This window comes from Amyelois transitella, chromosome 31 (genome assembly GCF_032362555.1).
Source record: "Amyelois transitella isolate CPQ chromosome 31, ilAmyTran1.1, whole genome shotgun sequence".
Classification (NCBI taxonomy): domain Eukaryota; kingdom Metazoa; phylum Arthropoda; class Insecta; order Lepidoptera; family Pyralidae; genus Amyelois; species Amyelois transitella.
The window spans coordinates 3,129,896-3,148,737 of record NC_083534.1 but is presented as its reverse complement, the minus strand read 5'-3'; the positions used below and the strand labels follow the sequence as shown (position 1 = coordinate 3,148,737).

Genomic DNA, 18,842 nt, shown 5'->3' with positions numbered 1-18,842 from the left:
AAATAAAAACATTTACATACCTGTTTGTAATTACAGCCAAAAAAGACGAGTTTTCTCACACGTTCTTCAGTCACTTTGCAACACAACGAAGTCACAATTTGAAATGACTTGGTTAGCTAAATGAACGGATGAAATTCATATTTGACAGTTGTCTATGACGGCTTCATTCGTTAGAAATACATTTCAAATAATAAAACACCTTATTTCTTGTTATTAGATATTATATTTGTGTAAAAACTACGACGAGTGCATTTGGACGGATCCGGAACAAAGCATTCCTAGTACATGCCCGGATACGGCCTAAAGCTTACGAAGGGTTAAACAGGCAGTTGTGTTATTGTCTTTTATTTTTATTTTTCTTGCTTTTTATTTAGTGTAACTTAAATGTGTATTTATTTATATATTGTTCTTGTATTATTTATATATTCTACATATATATATTTTCTTTTTTGTTTTCATTGTACTTTTCTTTTTAAACTGTGTTTTATTAATTTACACTATAAATTTACGCGTGTGTTGTGTGTCTGACCTCCTCCTCGTACGGCCGGAACACGGTGAGCGGGCGCAGCGTGCTGTGGTCGGCCACTATGACGCAGCCCCACGCCGTGCCCACGTACAGCGCGCCGCGGAGGGAGCACAGCGCCGTCACCTGCAATGTTTGTTTGCGTACACACATATAATCACGTCTATACCCATTGCGGGGTAGACAGAGCTAGCAGTCATGTAAAGACTGATAGGCCACGATCAGCTGTTTGGCTTTATATCATTGAGATTAAAATTAGTTTCAAAGGCGTCTAAGTGAGAGGCTTATAAAATAGGAATTGAGAGGCTTATAAAATTGGAATTCTTCATTAAGCGACGGGCTAGCAACTTGTCACTATTTGAATCTTAATTCCATCATGAATCCACACATCTGAATGTGGCCTTTCGGGCTGTCGTCTCTGTCAACCCCGCAAGGGTAACAGAAGAATAGATTTATTTCAAAATTGGATACAAGGTATCACTTATTGACGTCGCATCACTCAAATCTAATTATAACTACTACCGCTGCCAAAGCGCATGTGTAGAAGGCGGCGGAACAAACTACACCGCAGCATTTTCATCGGACGTCAATTTACAAATACAGATCTCTCAAATCTAAATCGTGGACGAATGCACATTGTCTACATTAAATAACATGAATGAATGTAGAACTAATTACATATATCAATACGAATATTTCATCAAATAAATAAAGATAAATATAAAATTAAAAATATGTACACACGTGTGTATCACACCTGTCTTCGCTTGACACACTGGAGCCAATAAAAGCTCAATTTTATTGATTTTTTTAATTTAGAGAAAATTAATGTTACAACAGTTTTAGAAATGAGCGCGTAACGCCGGTGAAGCCGCCAAAAGTGATTTTTTTTTTTTTACAATAAAAAAATGACAGTGACATTTAATTTTTTAATATGCAAGGCAAATGCAAATGCATTTTAGTCTTTGGGCCTAAACAATACCGTAAATTTATCGCCAGCGCGCCGGTCGTCCAGCGCGATGGACTGCAGGCTCTCGGAGCACGGCGCCAGCTTGCTGCAGTCGAGGCGGGCCGTCTGCGCGTGCGTCACCACCGACCACTGGTACACGCACGCGCCTGCGCACGATGTTAACGGTACATTATATACATATACATAAATACATATAGCGACGTCTTGCCTTGCGGGGTAGACAGAGTCAATAGTCTTGAAAAAAATGAAAGGCCACGTTCAGCCGATCCCTAGTTTATAAGCATACCCCTAAGTAGCCTTTTACGACATCCATCTGAAAGGGATGGACTGGACTTTTTTATATTTGTATTTTTTTTTATATTAACAGTATTACAGTAAAAATTTATACCTTCGTGTGTATATTCTATCATGTGGTTCCCGGCACCAATGAAAAACAAAGAATAGGACCAATCCAGCTCATTCCTATGGATGTCGTAAAAGTCGACTACGGGATAGGCTTTTTTAACTTCTCGTAGGCGATGTGCTAGCAACCTGTCACTATTTGAATCTCAATTCCATACAGCTGAACGTGGCCTTCCAATCTTTTCAAGACTGTTGGCCCTGTCTACCCCGCAAGGGATATAGACGCAGGCGGTGGGTTGATGTATACCTGGATGGCAGTACAGAGCGACGTGCGGGTCATCCGAGTGCGGGGTCAGCAGGGTCACGCGGCCGCTGACCTCGAGCCGGCGCGCCTCCTCCACGCCGCCCGCGCCCACGCCGTAGCAGTCCAGGCCGGCGCCCCCGGCCCACACCTCCACGCTGAGTGATGACATACATACATATATACTCGTACATATGTACATACTCGTAAATACGTACATACATACTCGTACATACATACATACTCGTACGTACATACATATGTACATACTCGTACATACATACATACATACTCGTACATACATACATACATACTCGTACATACAAACATACATACTCGTACATACATACAAACTCGTACATACATACATACATACTCGTACATACGTACATACATACTCGTACATACATACATACATACTCGTACGTACATACATACATACTCGTACATACTCGTACATACAAACATACATACTCGTACATACATACATACATACTCGTACATACGTACATACATACTCGTACATACAGACATACATACATAGAATAGAATAGATTTATTTTCAAAATTGGATAGGTACAAGGTATCACTTATTGACGTCACATAACTTAAATCTAATTATAACTACTACCGCTTCTATAGCGCGTGTGTAGGAGAAGCGGCAGAACAAACTACACTGCAGCATTTTGCAGCGGACGTCAATTTACAAATATAGAACTCTTAAATCTAAATCGTGGACGAATTTCTACATTGTCTACATTAAAAATATGAATGAATGTTGAACTAATACATACAGACTACCGTTATACCAAAACATACATGGCCTGGGTCTTGTATGTTCATACATACAAACACTATGTATGTCTGTATGTACGTATGCATGCATGTATGTCTGTATGTATGTGTTTCGTATTTAATCTGTGGTTGGACATTTCCTTTTTGAATGCTGAGGGCGCCACCGGACTAATGTGTGGTAGAAAGTATCAGTTTTAGCCACCGGGAGAAAAAGTGGCGCTAGTCTAGTCTGCTTCAAGCGCGCTCGCAATCACCATTGAAACTTTTAATAACTTATGTTTTTAAGTGATTTTGGACAGAGTTGTGTGTGTGGTATATCTTCAATTACCCGGAGGCCTCCGTGAGGAACTGGGAAATCTGCCGTGCAGAGGAGAGGTGAGTCGTACTCAAATTTCATTGGGGATTTTTCCGACCCGGGCAAACACGTTGCATACCTACTCTAATTTATCTCCTTTATTAAATACAGTCCATTGTTATCCCACAGTATGTATGTATGTATGTATGTATGTATGTCTGTATGTATGTCTGTATGTATGTATGTATGTATGTATGTATGTATGTATGTATGTATATATGTATGTCTGTATGTATGTCTGTATGTATGTATGTATGTATGTCTGTATGTATGTATGTCTTACCCTTTGGGAGTGGGCACCGCGGCCAGACAACACAGCTCAGTGGCGGTCCCCAGCTCGGTCAACACGAAACTGCCTTCCGCTTCCGGTCTGGACGCGCACACTAAAAACAATCTGGAATGGACAATTTATATTTTATTTTACTAGAGGTTTGTTCACTAAAGGAGTACATTACAAATATTACAGTACATAGGCGGTCCTATCCCTGTGTGGGATCTCTTCCAGACAACCTGAAACTCTGAGCCAAACTGAAATTATACAGTAATTACTCTTTATGCCTAAATACATACATACATACATATGGTCACGTCTATATCCCTTGCGGGGTAGTCAGAGCCGACAGTCTTAAAAAGACTGAATGGCCACGTTCAGCTATTTGACTTAATGATAAAATTGAGATTCAAATTGTGACAGGATTTATTTTTTTTATTTTTAGTTTCCCCCTGAGTGTTACACCACACTCAGGGGGAGTTTATTTCCAGCATCTCTCTGTCATAAACAAAGACATTGTTAGACATGATTTTTTGCATGGTACTTATACGATAACTATCTTAACATTAAACTATACAAGTCTGCTTCTATTGCAATTTTAAAATCTTATATTAGTTCTATGTTATACAGTCAGTTATTGGTGCTGGGGACCACACGGCACAATGCCTAACAAAAACAGTTCACAAACAACAACCAACTAACCTGCCGCACGCCAGGGCGACCGCCACGCGTTGTAACCTGGGCAGCGCCGTCATGTCGGCCACACCGGACGGCGCGCCGCCCACCGCCTCGCCCACCGACGCGCTCCACTGGTGGGCGCACGTCGACGCTCTGTCGTGCGACACACATATGTATACAGGGTGATTTAACTGTTAAGTGTACTCATCTTAAGGATATTTAAAAACGTTAAAAGAAAAATATCGGTTCATATTTCAGAAAGTACGAAAAATAATTAAAAGTATCAAAATCCACGATCCTAAATACGTCACGAAAAAAAAAGCCACGCGTAAGATTCAGAGGTCAACGACACAATTCATTCAGCTGAGCGATCTCGACAACTCTGTACTAAGACTTGTACTTGGTACTGTTTTAATTTCTTTTTGTAGTATTGGTCTTTAATAAAACGTGTGACGTAGTTTTTGAGGGTTTTTTAAATGTGAATATGATGACGTTTAATTTTATCAGGATGCAGTTGTTTTAAATATCACCCTGTATATGTATGTATGTTTATAATGAATGTTGTAACTCACGAATAAACATGGACGCGTCCGGCTGAGTCACCGATCCACACTTTGCTGGCCACGCGGCACATCGCCGTCACACTCACCGGCTCTGCATTATCTACGAACAAATACACGTCTATATTCCTTGCGGGGTAGACAGAGCCAACAGTCTTGAAAAGACTGGATGGCCACGTTCAGCTATTTGGCTTAATGATAGAATTGAGATTAAAGTAGTGACAGGTTGCTAGCCCATCGCCTAAAAGAAGAATCCCAAGCTTGTGAGCCTATCCCTTAGTCGCCTTTTAGGACATCCATGGGAAAGAGATGGAGTGAAAAGAACAGGACTGTTCTTTTTTTCATTGGTGCCGGGAACCACACGGCACAACAAATATATATATATATTTATAATATTTATAATATTAGTTAGGACCGTTACACCCTGTTAATAATATAAGAATAAATAAAGATATATACATAGTATATAGTATATACATCTTTAAGACTAAGGGATAGGCTTATAAACTTGGGATTCTTCTTTTAGGCGACGGGCTAGCAACCTGTCACTATTTGAATTGCAATTATTTCATTAAGCCGAACAGCTGAACGTGGCTTTTCAATCTTTTCAAGACTATTTGCTCTGTCTGCCCTGCAAGGGACATAAACGTGATTATATGTATGTATGTATGTATGCAGTGACTGCGTTGCTGCCAAATCTGCGCTTATCATTATCGTAGACCGCTGCTGGCAAAGGTTCCGTATGTCAAATGACAGTCGGAAAATTTCCCAACTCATTTCCCCGCTCCCGCTCCCCATTAATTTCCCCGACTCATTTCCCCCGCTCCCGCTGCCTATTAATTTCCCCGACTCATTTCCCGCCCTCCCCATTAATTTCCCCGACTAATTTCCCGCCCTTCCCATTAATTTCCCCGACTCATTTCCCCCGCTCCCTATTAATTCCCCCCACTCACCGGGCGGCACGCTAAGCGTGTGTACGGCGGTCAAGTGTGTGTCGGTGACGAGCAGCGCGTGCGCACGCTCGCAGCCGCCGCCATGCCACACCTCCCACCCGCCCGACTCCGCGTCTGTGTACATGCGACATCGTGTGATTTAATCACGTGGGAATATGCAAAAAAAATACTAGATATATACATATACATATATAGTCAACCTACTTTCATTCATCATTTTTCTTATCTATACTAATATAATAAAGCTGAAGAGATCGTTTGTTTGTTTGAACGCGCTAAATCTCAGGAACTAATGGTTCGAATTGAAAAATTCTTTTAAAAACACACGAATGTAGAACTAATTGTATCAATACGTTCGCGTCAAACTTTAACTAGGACCGACCTCCGGCGAGCAGCACGGGCGTCGCCAGCGCTGCGGCGCGGACAGTGCCCCGCGCGGCGGCCGCGTCCGCCAGCGCCGCGAACTCGGGCGCCGCCGCCAGCGACACCAGCGCGGACGCCGACGGCCGCAGCTCCGGCGCGCCCGCCCAGCAGCGCCGCATGCTCTCCAGCAGGCAGCACGGGTACTGCAGGTCCTAGGGGGGTATATAACTCTTATAAGTGTTCAACAGTCTATATATATATTTATAAATATATATATATATATATATATATATATATAGATTTATATATATTTTTTATTTATTATTAAAATCTCATATAAATAAATTAATCTGAACAATGTATTCTCTCGTCCACATTCTAATCTAAATTTGGATAGTTGCGAAGTTGAAGAAAATGCTGCAGTGCAGTTTGTTACCCGCTTCTTCTGCAATGACGCCTTGGAAGCGACAGTTAACTTAGTTTTAAGTAATTTATTTGACGTCAACCAATGTTGTGAAACCAAAAGATATGACAATTATTAAGCGACATAAAGTATCCTATAATAATGAATAAAATTTTTTAATTTGAATTCGTGTCCAACTGAGTAAGGTCTACTAAGGGTTGGACTATTAAGGGGTTGAAGAATTCTTCGTAGCCCTAAAAGGATCCGATTCTAAAGTCCACGTTACGAATCTGAATTGTAAACATTCTGGCAACTAGAATAGAATAGATTTATTTTCAAAATTGGATACAAGGTATCCATTTATTGACGTCACATCACTTAAATCTAATTATAACTAATACCGCTTCCAAAGCGCATGTGTAGAAGAAGCGGCGGAACAAACTACTAACAACTTGATGTGTAACCATGATGTAATATTTTTCCCTGGTAAGATTGCAAAGGTCAGGGGATTGATACGGGGCCATATTAGTTCAGAAGCGTGAATTCGACAATTGTGTCAAACAGGCCGTAAAAAAAAGGTAGCATAGTCTATATATATATATAGACTATGTGTATTATAGACTATGTGTATTATGTATATTTTTTTATTATATGTATATGGAATAGAAAAGGGTATGTTAAGATGGTTTGGTCATGTGGAGAGGATGAATGAAAGCAGGTTGATTAAGCAGATAAACAAGGAGAGTGTGGAGGGAAAGGTCGGAGTGGGAAGACCTAGACGAACGTATCTTGATCAAATTAAGGACGTCCTGGTAAAGGGTCAGGTCAAGAGTACCCGAAACCGCCGAGCTTGCATGAAGAGAGTTATAAATGTGGATGAAGCGAAGGAAGTATGCAGAGATCGTGGCAAGTGGAATGAGATAGTCTCTGCCTACCCCTCCGGGAAAGAGGCGTGATTTTATGTATGTATGTATGTATATGTATATGTATATATATATAGTATTAGAGATTTCTCACCCGAGCACAGAGCGCAGGCCGCGCGCCGTCCAGCACCGCCTCCTTGACCGCCTCGTGACCTTCGAAGGGCTGCCGTAGAGTCACTATCTCGTATAGCAGCATGCCGTATGAGAAGCAGTCCACCTGGTGACACCATCAGCAGTTTCAGACATTCCATTTGAAATTATATATATTTTTATTATGTATTTAAATTTCGATTAAATCAATTGATCATAATAACGATGTATTGTGTCGTCGACATTTCTATTTATTCTTAAAGCTAGTTTTGAGTAATTTATTTGACGTCTATCTATACTTATGTTGATGTAAAAATTGATACCTTCTCGTTGTATTCCTCTTCGCCGTTGTACCTCATAATCTCGGGCGCCATGAACCCTTCAGTGCCGCCGAATCCCTTTGTTCCGGAAGGTGGCGCCAGTCGGCTGATGCCTGTATGCAATACACAAAATTTACTTAATAGTACCTGGGTGACCGACACCATAAAAATACCAATAAAACATCTCAGAAAAAATATAACAAAATAGTATAAATATAAATCAGTGGACGTTACAAAATCCATAAATATAGTTTAAAAAAACCAAATCCCACCAAAAAAAAAAATAAAGAAATCAAATATGTAATACTACTGTCCGATGCCAGGGATCGAACCCGGACACTTTGACTTGAAAACCGATCGCCAACTGAGCTATCGCGTAAAGCAAGAGAGGCGCTAAAATTATCGATTTCTAGCTACCATTTTAAAGTAAAGAAACTTGAGTGAATCTCCTCCCCAAGCGAGGATAATAAGGTTGGTAGAGCTATGGTTGGTGGTAGAATTATACCCCACTCTGTATTTAGTCTCTCAGCTTGACTCGAACAGTTCAACAACCAAAGTTCCCGCGGGATTCGCGAATAACCTGTAAGTACTATTTTGTAGGTGACGCTAATAAATCATCGCGCGTGTAAATGGCGCTGAATTCGCGCAGGCACAGTTACGGGTAAAAATTATAACAGAAATAAACGGACCTTAAAAATATTCTAGGGAATTAAGAAAACGTCCGATGTTTGAGATTGATTCGGTGAGGATACCCGGACGGTTGGTTTAACTGAAGTAAAGACTCTGTACTCACCGTAGTCGCCGAGTTTGACCCGCACGGGGACTGGCGCGGCGCTGCGCTCCGCCGCCGGGGCTTCGCCCGGGCGGGGCATAGCCCACACTAGCACGTTCTCAGACTGTGGAAATAATAAAACTCTCCATTGTAGTACATAAATTCATTGGTCACAATGGATTCTAAAACTCTTTTTCTTCCGTCTTCGGGGCAATGAGAATATGTTTGTTTGTTTGTTTGTTTGTAAACTCTTTATTGCACATAAAAATAAATAAAACAAATTGCAAAACAGTTATTGGATTTAGAAGAATATGTACAATGGCGGACTTATCCCCAATGGGATTTCTTCCAGTCAACCAAAATATAAAGAAAAATCCATAATTAAAAAATGTTAATAAAAATATGTATATATTTTTATTAAGATTTTTTTTTTGACAAATGACACTGATTGAGTTAGCCTCGCAGTAAGTTCGGAATTTGTGTTACGAGATACTTACTACATACATACATATTATCACGTCTATATCCCTTGCAGGGTAGACAGAGCCAACAGTCTTGTAAAGACTAATAGGCCACGTTCAGCTGTTTGGCTTAATGATGGAATTGAGATCCAAATAGTGACAGGTTGCTAGCCCATCGCCTAAAAAAAAGGATCGCAATTTTATAAGCCTATCCCTTAGTCGCCTTTTACGACATCCATGGGAAAGAGATGGAGTGGTCTTAGTCTTTTTTGTTTTGTATTTGTGCCGGGAACCACACGGCCCATACTTACATATTAATTTATTTATAGTACATTACCTTAAGGTCCCTGTAGACGACCCGCCTGGCGTGGAGGTACTCCAGCGCGCGCGCCACCTGCAGCGCCAGCGCGCGCGCCGCGCGGGGGCCCACGCGCGCGCCGCAGCCCGCGTACGAGCGCAGCACGCCGTCCAGCGCGCCCTGGGGCATCCCACCGAGCGTTAGTTCACGCGACGTAGATAGATAGATAGATGGACTCTTTGGGGCACACGACCGGGCGTTAGTTCACGCGACGTAGATAGATATATAGACTCTTTGGGGCACACGACCGGGCGTTAGTTCACGCGACGTAGATAGATAGATAGACTCTTTGGGGCACGCGACCCGGCGTTAGTTCACGCGACGCAGATAGATAGATAGATGGACTCTTTGGGGCACACGACCGGGCGTTAGTTCACGCGACGTAGATAGACAGATAGATGGACTCTTTGGGGCACACGACCGGGTGTTAGTTCACGCGACGTAGATTGGTAGATAGATGGACTCATTGGGGCACACGACCGGGCGTTAGTTCACGCGACGTAGATTGATAGATGGACTCTTTGGGGCACACGACCGGGCGTTAGTTCACGCGACGTAGATAGACAGATAGATGGACTCTTTGGGGCACACCACCGGGCGTTAGTTCACGCGACGTAGATAGATAGATGGATGGACTCTTTGGGGCACACGACCCTGCGTTAGTTCACGCGACGTAGATTGATAGACAGATAGATAGATGGACTCTTTGGGGCACACGACCCGGCGTTAGTTCACGCGACGTAGATAGATAGATGGATGGACTCTTTGGGGCACACGACCGGGCGTTAGTTCACGCGACGTAGATAGATAGATGGATGGACTCTTTGGGGCACACGACCGGGCGTTAGTTCACGCGACGTAGATAGATAGATGGACTCTTTGGGGCACACGACCCGGCGTTAGTTCACGCGACGCAGATAGATAGATGGACTCTTTGGGGCACACGACCGGGCGTTAGTTCACGCGACGTAGACAGATAGATGGGTAAAGTGGAAGGCTCTCGACCGCGCGGGAGGTCACCCATGCGATGGACCGACCAAATAAAGTCTGTGATTGGCGGTTCACTTAACGAGTGCAGCAGGATGACTTCCAGCAGGGAGAAATGGCGGGACATCGTAAGGCGCACATTGGCGCCCGCCTCCAACACTACATGATGACCACGACCACTCTGTCAAGAGTGACACGACTAAGAAGAAGAAGACAGATAGATAGATAAGACTCTTTGGGGCACACGACCGGCCGTTAGTTCACGCGACGGAGATAGATAGATGGACTCTTTGGGGCACACGACCCGGCGTTAGTTCAGCCGACGTAGATAAATAGATAGATAGACTCTTTGGGGCACACGACCCGGCGTTAGTTCAGCCGACGTAGATAGATAGATAGATAGACTCTTTGGGGCACACGACCGGGCGTTAGTTCAGCCGACGTAGATAGATAGATAGATAGACTCTTTGGGGCACACGACCGGGCGTTAGTTCACGCGTCGTAGATAGATAGACTCTTTGGAGCACACGACCCGGCGTTAGTTCACGCGACGTAGATAGATAGCTACTCTTTGGGGCACACAACCGGGCGTTAGTTCACGCGACGTAGATAGATAGATGGACTCTTTGGGGCACACGACCCGGCGTAAGTTCACGCGACGTAGATAGATAGATAGACTCTTTGGGGCAAACGACCGGGCGTTAGTTCACGCGACGTAGATAGATCGATGGACTCTTTGGGGCACACGACCCGGCGTTAGTTCACGCGACGTAGATAGATAGATAGACTCTTTGGGGCACACGACCGGGCGTTAGTTCACGCGACGCAGATAGATAGATGGACTCTTTGGGGCACACGACCCGGCGTTAGTTCACGCGACGCAGATAGATAGATGGACTCTTTGGGGCACACGACCGGGCGTTAGTTTACGCGACGTAGATAGATAGATAGATAGACTCTTTGGGGCACACCACCGGCTGTTAGTTCACGCGACGTAGATAGATAGACTCTTTGAGGCACACGACCGGGCGTTAGTTCACGCGACGCAGATAGATAGATGGTCTCTTTGGGGCACACGACCCGGCGTTAGTTCACGCGACGCAGATAGATAGATGGACTCTTTGGTGCACACGACCCGGCGTTAGTTCACGCGACGCAGATAGATAGATGGACTCTTTGGGGCACACGACCGGGCGTTAGTTTACGCGACGTAGATAGATAGATAGATAGACTCTTTGGGGCACACCACCGGCCGTTAGTTCACGCGACGTAGATAGATAGATAGACTCTTTGGGGCACACCACCGGCCGTTAGTTCACGCGACGTAGATAGATAGACTCTTTGAGGCACACGACCGGGCGTTAGTTCACGCGACGTAGATAGATAGATAGATGGACTCTTTGGGGCACACGACCGGGCGTTAGTTCACGCGACGTAGATAGACAGATAGATAGACTCTTTGGGGCACACGACCGGGCGTTAGTTCACGCGACGTAGATAGACAGATAGATGGACTCTTTGGGGCACACGACCCGGGTTAGTTCACGCGACGTAGATAGACAGATAGATGGGACTCTTTGGGGCACACGACCGGGCGTTAGTTCACGCGACGTAGATAGACAGATAGATGGACTCTTTGGGGCACACGACCGGGCGTTAGTTCACGCGACGTAGATAGATAGATGGATGGACTCTTTGGGGCACACGACCGGGCGTTAGTTCAACCGACGTAGACAGATAGATGGGTAAAGTGGAAGGCTCTCGACCACGCGGGAGGTCACCCATGCGATGGACCGACCAAATAAAGTCTGTGATTGGCGGTTCACTTAACGAGTGCAGCAGGATGACTTCCAGCAGGGAGAAATGGCGGGACATCGTAAGGCGCAAATTGGCGCCCGCCTCCAACACTACATGATGACCACGACCACTCTGTCAAGAGTGACACGACTAAGAAGAAGTAGACAGATAGATAGATAGACTCTTTGGGGCACACGACCGGGCGTTAGTTCACGCGACGTAGATAGATAGATGGACTCTTAGGGGCACACGACCGGGCGTTAGTTCACGCGACGTAGATAGATAGATAGATAGATAGATGAACTCTTTGGGGCACACGACCTGGCGTTAGTTCAGCCGACGTAGATAGATAGACTCTTTATTGCACCATGAGAAAAAAACAACAACAACATGTTGGCGTATGCCAATATATCTCAGAAAGTAATTAAAACACCTTTTAACTTGTAATTTCCTTGTATTTTGATCTAAATAAACCAAATCACTTTTGCAGTACTTTTAACACTATTTATACATAATCATACGCACAATAGACGTAGTATATTAATAATATCTCTACGACATAGACTCTGCTATGACCAACTTTACTGTTAGACGTTCGGCGACCGAATGACCACCGCTTCAATCGCTTTCAAAAACAAGCCTACCCTACCATCCCCACTTTCGTTATTTCATTTTACCATTGGCTGACGTCAACTCATTGCCATGAGGCGATAACGAAAAAAATATTAGAGTGATAGGGGTGGTCCACCCTTAAAATTTTTTTTTTATTTTAAGACTATTTCTAATTTCTTTATTTTTTTTATGTTATGTCGCATAAAAATTTACACACAACCCAAATTTTTTTCCCCTCAAGCGTGATGTATCCAGGACTAAATGTTAAGGCAACCTAAAAAATTTTACACCAGTGTTATCAATTTACATACAAACATAAAATCACGCCTCTTTCCCGGAGGGATAGGCAGAGACTACCTCTTTCCACTTGCCACGATCTCTGCATACTTCCTCCGCTTCATCCACATTCATAACTCTACTCTTCTCATTCATATCAATTCTCACGCACGACAAACAAACAGACAACCCACCAGCGGTGCCAACTCAAGCAGCAAGGCCAGCGGAGCCCCGCAGACCCCCAGGAGGGGCACCACGTGGGGGTGCCGCAACTGGTTCAGGATGGTGAGCTCCTGCCGCAGCCCGCAGTAGGCTCGGCACGCGCCCGCCGTGGGGTCCCGCTCCCAGCGTGACAGCGCCGCCTGGGAACGGGGGGTAGAGATGAAATCGTACATACATACATATGGTCACGTCTATATCGCTTGTGGGATAGACAGAGCCAATAGTCTTGAAAAGACTGATCGGCCACGTTCAGCTATTTGGCTTAATGATAGAATTGAGATTCAAATAGTGACAGGTTGCTAGCCCATCGCCTGAAAAAGAATCCCAAGATTGTAAGCCTATTCCTTAGTCGCGTTTTACGACATCCATGGGAAAGAGATGGAGTGGTCCTATTCTTTTTTGTATTGGCGTCGGGAACCAAACGGCACAAGATGGAATCGGATGATTTTTATATACTTATTACCTCCTGGCTTAGGTCCCAGGTTGCATCCTCACCAGGACCACTACATCTCGTCCCGTGAGTTTCGTAAAAGGCGACAAAAGGACAGGCTAATGAACTTAGGATTCTTCTATTAGGCGATGGGCTCTCACTGTTTGAATCCCAATTCTGTCATTAAGCTAAACAGCTGAACGTGGCCTATCAGTCTTTTTAACACTCTTGGCTCTGTCTACACCGCAAGGGATATAGACGTGATTATATGAGTTTGTCAAGCTTGGGCTTATCACTATCGTAGACCGCAGCTGGCAAAGGTTCCGTATATCGAAAGACAGTCGAAAAATTACCCCGACTCATTTCCCCCATCTCCCCATTAATTTCCCCGACTGTTATTAGACAAATAGATTGCGTATCAGTGGGAGCTGTCCAACTAGTGTGCTCTTGCGCAGATTTAATAATTCCCTGGGTCGCCCTTTCGAGGCCACTTTTTGCATAGGGAAGGGAAACTGTTTTTTATCGCGTGAAAAACTATCGCTGTCCCTTTTCACGTCATAATAACAAGCGAAACAGCGATAGTTTTTAGCGTGCTAAAAATGGCGTCGCGCGTGCCATGTTACAGCGGCTAGTTCCTCATTATTTAATCCATCCTACTAATATTAAAAATGCGAAAGTTTGTGAGTATGTCAGGATGTCAGTATGAATGTTTGTTACTCTTTCACACAAAAACTACTGAACCGATTACGATGAAATTTGGTATGTGGATAGCTGAGGACCCAGAATAACACATAGGCTACTTTTTATCCCGGAGTTACTGCGGGATTTATTGTTACGTTATGATAGGGTTTCCAAGCGGACGAAGTCGCGGGCGGCCTCTAGTTACATACATACATACATACATATGTATGTTAACGTCTATATCCCTTGCGGGGTATTTAGCTTAATGATAGAATTGAGATTCAAATAGTGACAGGTTGCTAGCCCATCGCCTAAAAAGAATCCCTAGTTTGTAAGCCTATCCCTTAGTCGCCTTATACGACATCCATGGGAAAGAGATGGAGTCGTCCTATTGTTTTTTGTATTGGTGCCGGGAACCACACGGCACGGCGGCCTCTAGTTTATTGCATAAAATATAAATGTAAAACACAGTTGGCGGACATAATGCTAGAAGCATTATCTGCCAGTCAACATTAACCGCGCCATTCCAGCTCAGGAATCGTAGCGAGCGGACATATTCCGAGGTCATAAAGTGGTCACATCTGACCTTGTAAGCATGCAGAGCGGCAGCATCGTGCGGAGCCGGGGGCGGCACGGGCTGTAGGGCTTTCACGGCGACGGGGATGGAGCCCCCGCCCCGTCTCCAGCTCCCCGCTAACACGGTCCCGAAGGCGCCCCGCCCCGCGACCGAACTGCGCGAGATCTGGTCCCAGCGGGCCCTTTTGTCTTCTTCTACGTCGAGGAGTAGCTGTGGAATGAAATAACAAGAGAATATAACAAGCTATAGGTACTTACATAAAATTACTTGCATATCTCACTTTCAGGGAGGGGTAGGCAGAGACTAAATCTTTTCACTTGCCACGATCTCAGCATACTTCCTTCGCTTCATCTACATTCATAACTCTCTTCACGCAAACTCGTAGGTTTCGTTACTCTTGACCTGACCTTTCACCAGGACGTTTTTTAGATACGTTCGTCTAGATCTTCCCACTCCGACCTTTCCCTCCACACTCTCCTTGTATATATGCTTAGTCAACCTGTAACTTTGTACAGCCATTAGTTGTAATGGGACCCTGTAAACCTAGATAGGAGGATGCTGGAACAACTATAATAACACCCCCTCCTCTCGTGTGAGGGTTAAAGCGACTCACGACATCTGGCGCCACGTCGGCTAAGCCCACATCCCCGTGGGACAGGCAGCGGGGCCGCGCGCCGGCGCAGGCGCACAGGATGCACTCCTCCACGGTCCACGCCGACCACGCCGCCGCGGGGGGCGCCGGGGGGGCGTTCACGATGCCTTCCACCGAACCCAGGCGGGAGGAAGCTGAAATTTGTATTGTATAACACTAATGTATGCCGTGAGGTTCCCGGTAACTATATTAAAAAAATAAACGGGAATTTCCACTCCATCTCTTTCCCATGTCGTAAAAGGCGTCTAAGGGATAGGCTTTAAAACTTGGGATTCTTCTTATAGGCGATGAGGTAGCCATCTGACATTATTTGAATGTCAATTCTATTGTTGAGCCTAAAACTGACCGTAGCCTATCAATATTTCAAGACTGTTGGCTCTGTCTACCCCGCACTCTAACGCCTATTGCAATTACTGCAATTTCATACACATATATATTTACATACTAAACAATCACGTCTTTATCCCTAACGGGTACACAAAGTAAGGCATAGTCATAATCAGAGATCGGAATAGGTAGATTGAATTGGGGTCAATGAACTGAAAAGTATATATTAATATGAACATGCCTCCGTCCGGGATTGCGGGATTTGTAAATTATTAAGATTTCTTCGGATTTTTTACAAGTGAGATAAAGAATATATGAGTGGTAGCTGTTTTCCCCCGACTTGTTCACGAAAATTGTAGTCCTATGTTACCCGCGGACAATGTAGTTTACTGTAAGTGTAAGTACTGAAATGGAATCCCGGAAAAGAGGCTTATCCATGTTATGCTTTCTATAGTAATTGATGATGCAAGTACATAAAATCAATCTACCTATTCCGATCTATGGTCATAATCTAGTGTACAAATTGAGATTCTGAATATAAAATTAAGAACTCATATACCATTTGATTCTGCGCCGACGCCGCTGTCCCCGTCCGAAGCGCGGGACTCCTCGGACAGCCGCAGTCTCCGCGGGGGCTCCGCCCCCAGCTCTAGCCGACGGAACGCCTGCAACATATATATGATTGTTGATGTGAATCATATGTGTATGAAACTTACAGACAGGTATAAATCTAGTACTATTATTTCTCTATAAATAATCATAGTTTTAACTTTTAAAAAAATCCGCGTGGTTCCCGGCACCAATAGAAAAAAGAATAGGACCACTCCATCTCTTTTCCATGGATGTCGTGGAAGGCGAATATGGGATAGGCTTATAAAGTTGGGATTCTTCTTATAGGCGATGGGCCAGCAACCTGTCACTATTTGAATCTCAATTCTATAATTAAGCCGAACAGCTGAACGTGGCCTATCAGTCTTTTCGATGATACATACATACATATAGTCACGTCTTTATCCCTTGCGGGGTAGACAGAGCCACCAGTCTTGAAAAGACTGATAGGCCACGTTCAGCTTTTTGGGTTGATGATGCTTTTCGATGATATCTTCAAATTTTAATGTCATATATTGAAAATAATTACATATAATCATATATATTACATATATCCCTTGCGGGGTTAGACATAGCCAGCTGACTTGAAAGACTAACATGCCACGTTCAGCTGTTAGGCGAAATAATCCATATATCAATATACATAAATATAAATAAATATAATAGCAATAATAACCTGGGCCAGCTGGTGGTTCTGCAGTGGTTCCGGTCTCTCCTGGGCGTCTCGAAGGCACGCTGGGCAGGGTACCACTCGCGTGATCAGACATCTACCCTCAGAGGTGTGGACGAAACGTGTGCCTGCGGAGTGCCAAATGTGTTTGTGGTGATATCCAGTCTTATTTATTTATGTACACAAAATTATATACAGAAGCATTTATTACAGTAATTCTGGTACAAAGGTGCTACTTATTTCAAAAGAAATCTCTTCCAGTAGACCCATGAGAGGAGAGATTAATTTTGGAGCGGTATGGCGTGTGCAGTCTTCGTCGTTCTTGTTCCTCCTGGCTTTAGTCCCGGTTGCATCCTCACCACATACATATAATCACGTCTATATCCCTTGCGGGGTAGACAGAGCCAACAATCTTGTAAAGACTGATAGGCCACGTTCAGCTATATTTGGCTTTAGAATAGAATTGAGATTCAAATAGCGACAGGTTGCTAGCCCATCGCCTAAAAAAGAATCTCAAGTATGTAAGCCTATCCCTTAGTCGCCTTTTACGACATCCATGGGAAAGAGATGGAGTGGTCCCATTCTTTTTTGTATTGGTGCCGGGAACCACACGGCGCTGCCACATCCTCACCACTCTGGTTAGGAGAGTGATACCACGGGATATGCCTTTGTAGGTGGAAGTAATTGGGGGGAGGCCTATGACCAGCACTGGACGACTTACGGCTGATATGATGATGACTGATAGAGAATGTAATTAGAATAAAGTCCATCTGTGAGTCTTAATAAAGCTTTAAATAAATAAAATTATCTGCTGGTGTTATATGTGCCGTGTGACTACTCCATCTCTTTCCCATGGATGTCGTAAAAGGCGACTAAGGGATAGGCTTACACAAACTTGGGTTTCTTTTTTTAAGGCGATGGGCTAGCAACCTGTCACTATTTGAATCGCAATTCTATCATTAAGCCCAATCAGCTGAACGTTGCCATTCAGTCTTTTCAAGACTGCTGGCTCTGTCTGCCCCGCAAGACGTGACCATATGTATGTATGTATGTATGCATGTATGTATGTATGTACATATGTATGTTATATGTTATGGTTCCACGGGCGTACGCACCTAACGAGGGGTACCAGTCCTCGAGCAGCAGGTCCACGTGCTCGGAGACCAGGGACAGCACTCTGGCCAGGACCTCGGGGCTCGGCTCCAGGCTGATGCTCTGTGCGGAAAGAAATAACGATTGAGGAACAATATTCTGGCGGGAAAAGTTGAAATAAAATTACTTTAATAATTGGCATGTCTTTTTTTCTATTTATTTAATAAATTAATTTTAATTATTTATTTTTAAAGAAGTAAAATTTGAATTAGTTCACTTTTTTATAATATAGACAATGTGCATTCGTCCAAGATTTAGTTTTAAGATCTACATATATTTGGTAATTAACGTCCGGTGAAAATACTGCAGTGTAGTTTGTTCCGCCGCTTCTTTTACACCTGCGCTTTGGAAGCAATAGTAGATATAATTAGACTTAATGAATGAAAATAACTTAAATTATAAGTGATACCTT

At 43.8% G+C, this 18,842-nt stretch overlaps 1 protein-coding gene across 1 annotated transcript in view; it reads right to left on the bottom strand.

The window, feature by feature from the left end:
* LOC106138943 (leucine-rich repeat serine/threonine-protein kinase 1) overlaps positions 1 to 18,842 on the bottom strand; it is an 86,700-nt gene that overhangs the window by 14,270 nt on the left and 53,588 nt on the right. The window contains exons 37-54 of the mRNA XM_060953345.1: positions 18,394 to 18,493; positions 17,285 to 17,406; positions 16,559 to 16,664; positions 15,634 to 15,806; positions 15,030 to 15,230; positions 13,305 to 13,472; positions 9,418 to 9,558; positions 8,641 to 8,743; positions 7,851 to 7,960; positions 7,532 to 7,654; positions 6,131 to 6,323; positions 5,749 to 5,862; positions 4,808 to 4,898; positions 4,260 to 4,388; positions 3,570 to 3,680; positions 2,143 to 2,294; positions 1,506 to 1,639; positions 530 to 649 (exon numbers count right to left, since the gene is read on the bottom strand). Coding sequence (XP_060809328.1) covers positions 530 to 649; positions 1,506 to 1,639; positions 2,143 to 2,294; positions 3,570 to 3,680; positions 4,260 to 4,388; positions 4,808 to 4,898; positions 5,749 to 5,862; positions 6,131 to 6,323; positions 7,532 to 7,654; positions 7,851 to 7,960; positions 8,641 to 8,743; positions 9,418 to 9,558; positions 13,305 to 13,472; positions 15,030 to 15,230; positions 15,634 to 15,806; positions 16,559 to 16,664; positions 17,285 to 17,406; positions 18,394 to 18,493 — 2,391 coding nt within the window. The remainder of the gene's footprint in view (positions 1 to 529; positions 650 to 1,505; positions 1,640 to 2,142; positions 2,295 to 3,569; positions 3,681 to 4,259; positions 4,389 to 4,807; positions 4,899 to 5,748; positions 5,863 to 6,130; positions 6,324 to 7,531; positions 7,655 to 7,850; positions 7,961 to 8,640; positions 8,744 to 9,417; positions 9,559 to 13,304; positions 13,473 to 15,029; positions 15,231 to 15,633; positions 15,807 to 16,558; positions 16,665 to 17,284; positions 17,407 to 18,393; positions 18,494 to 18,842) is intronic.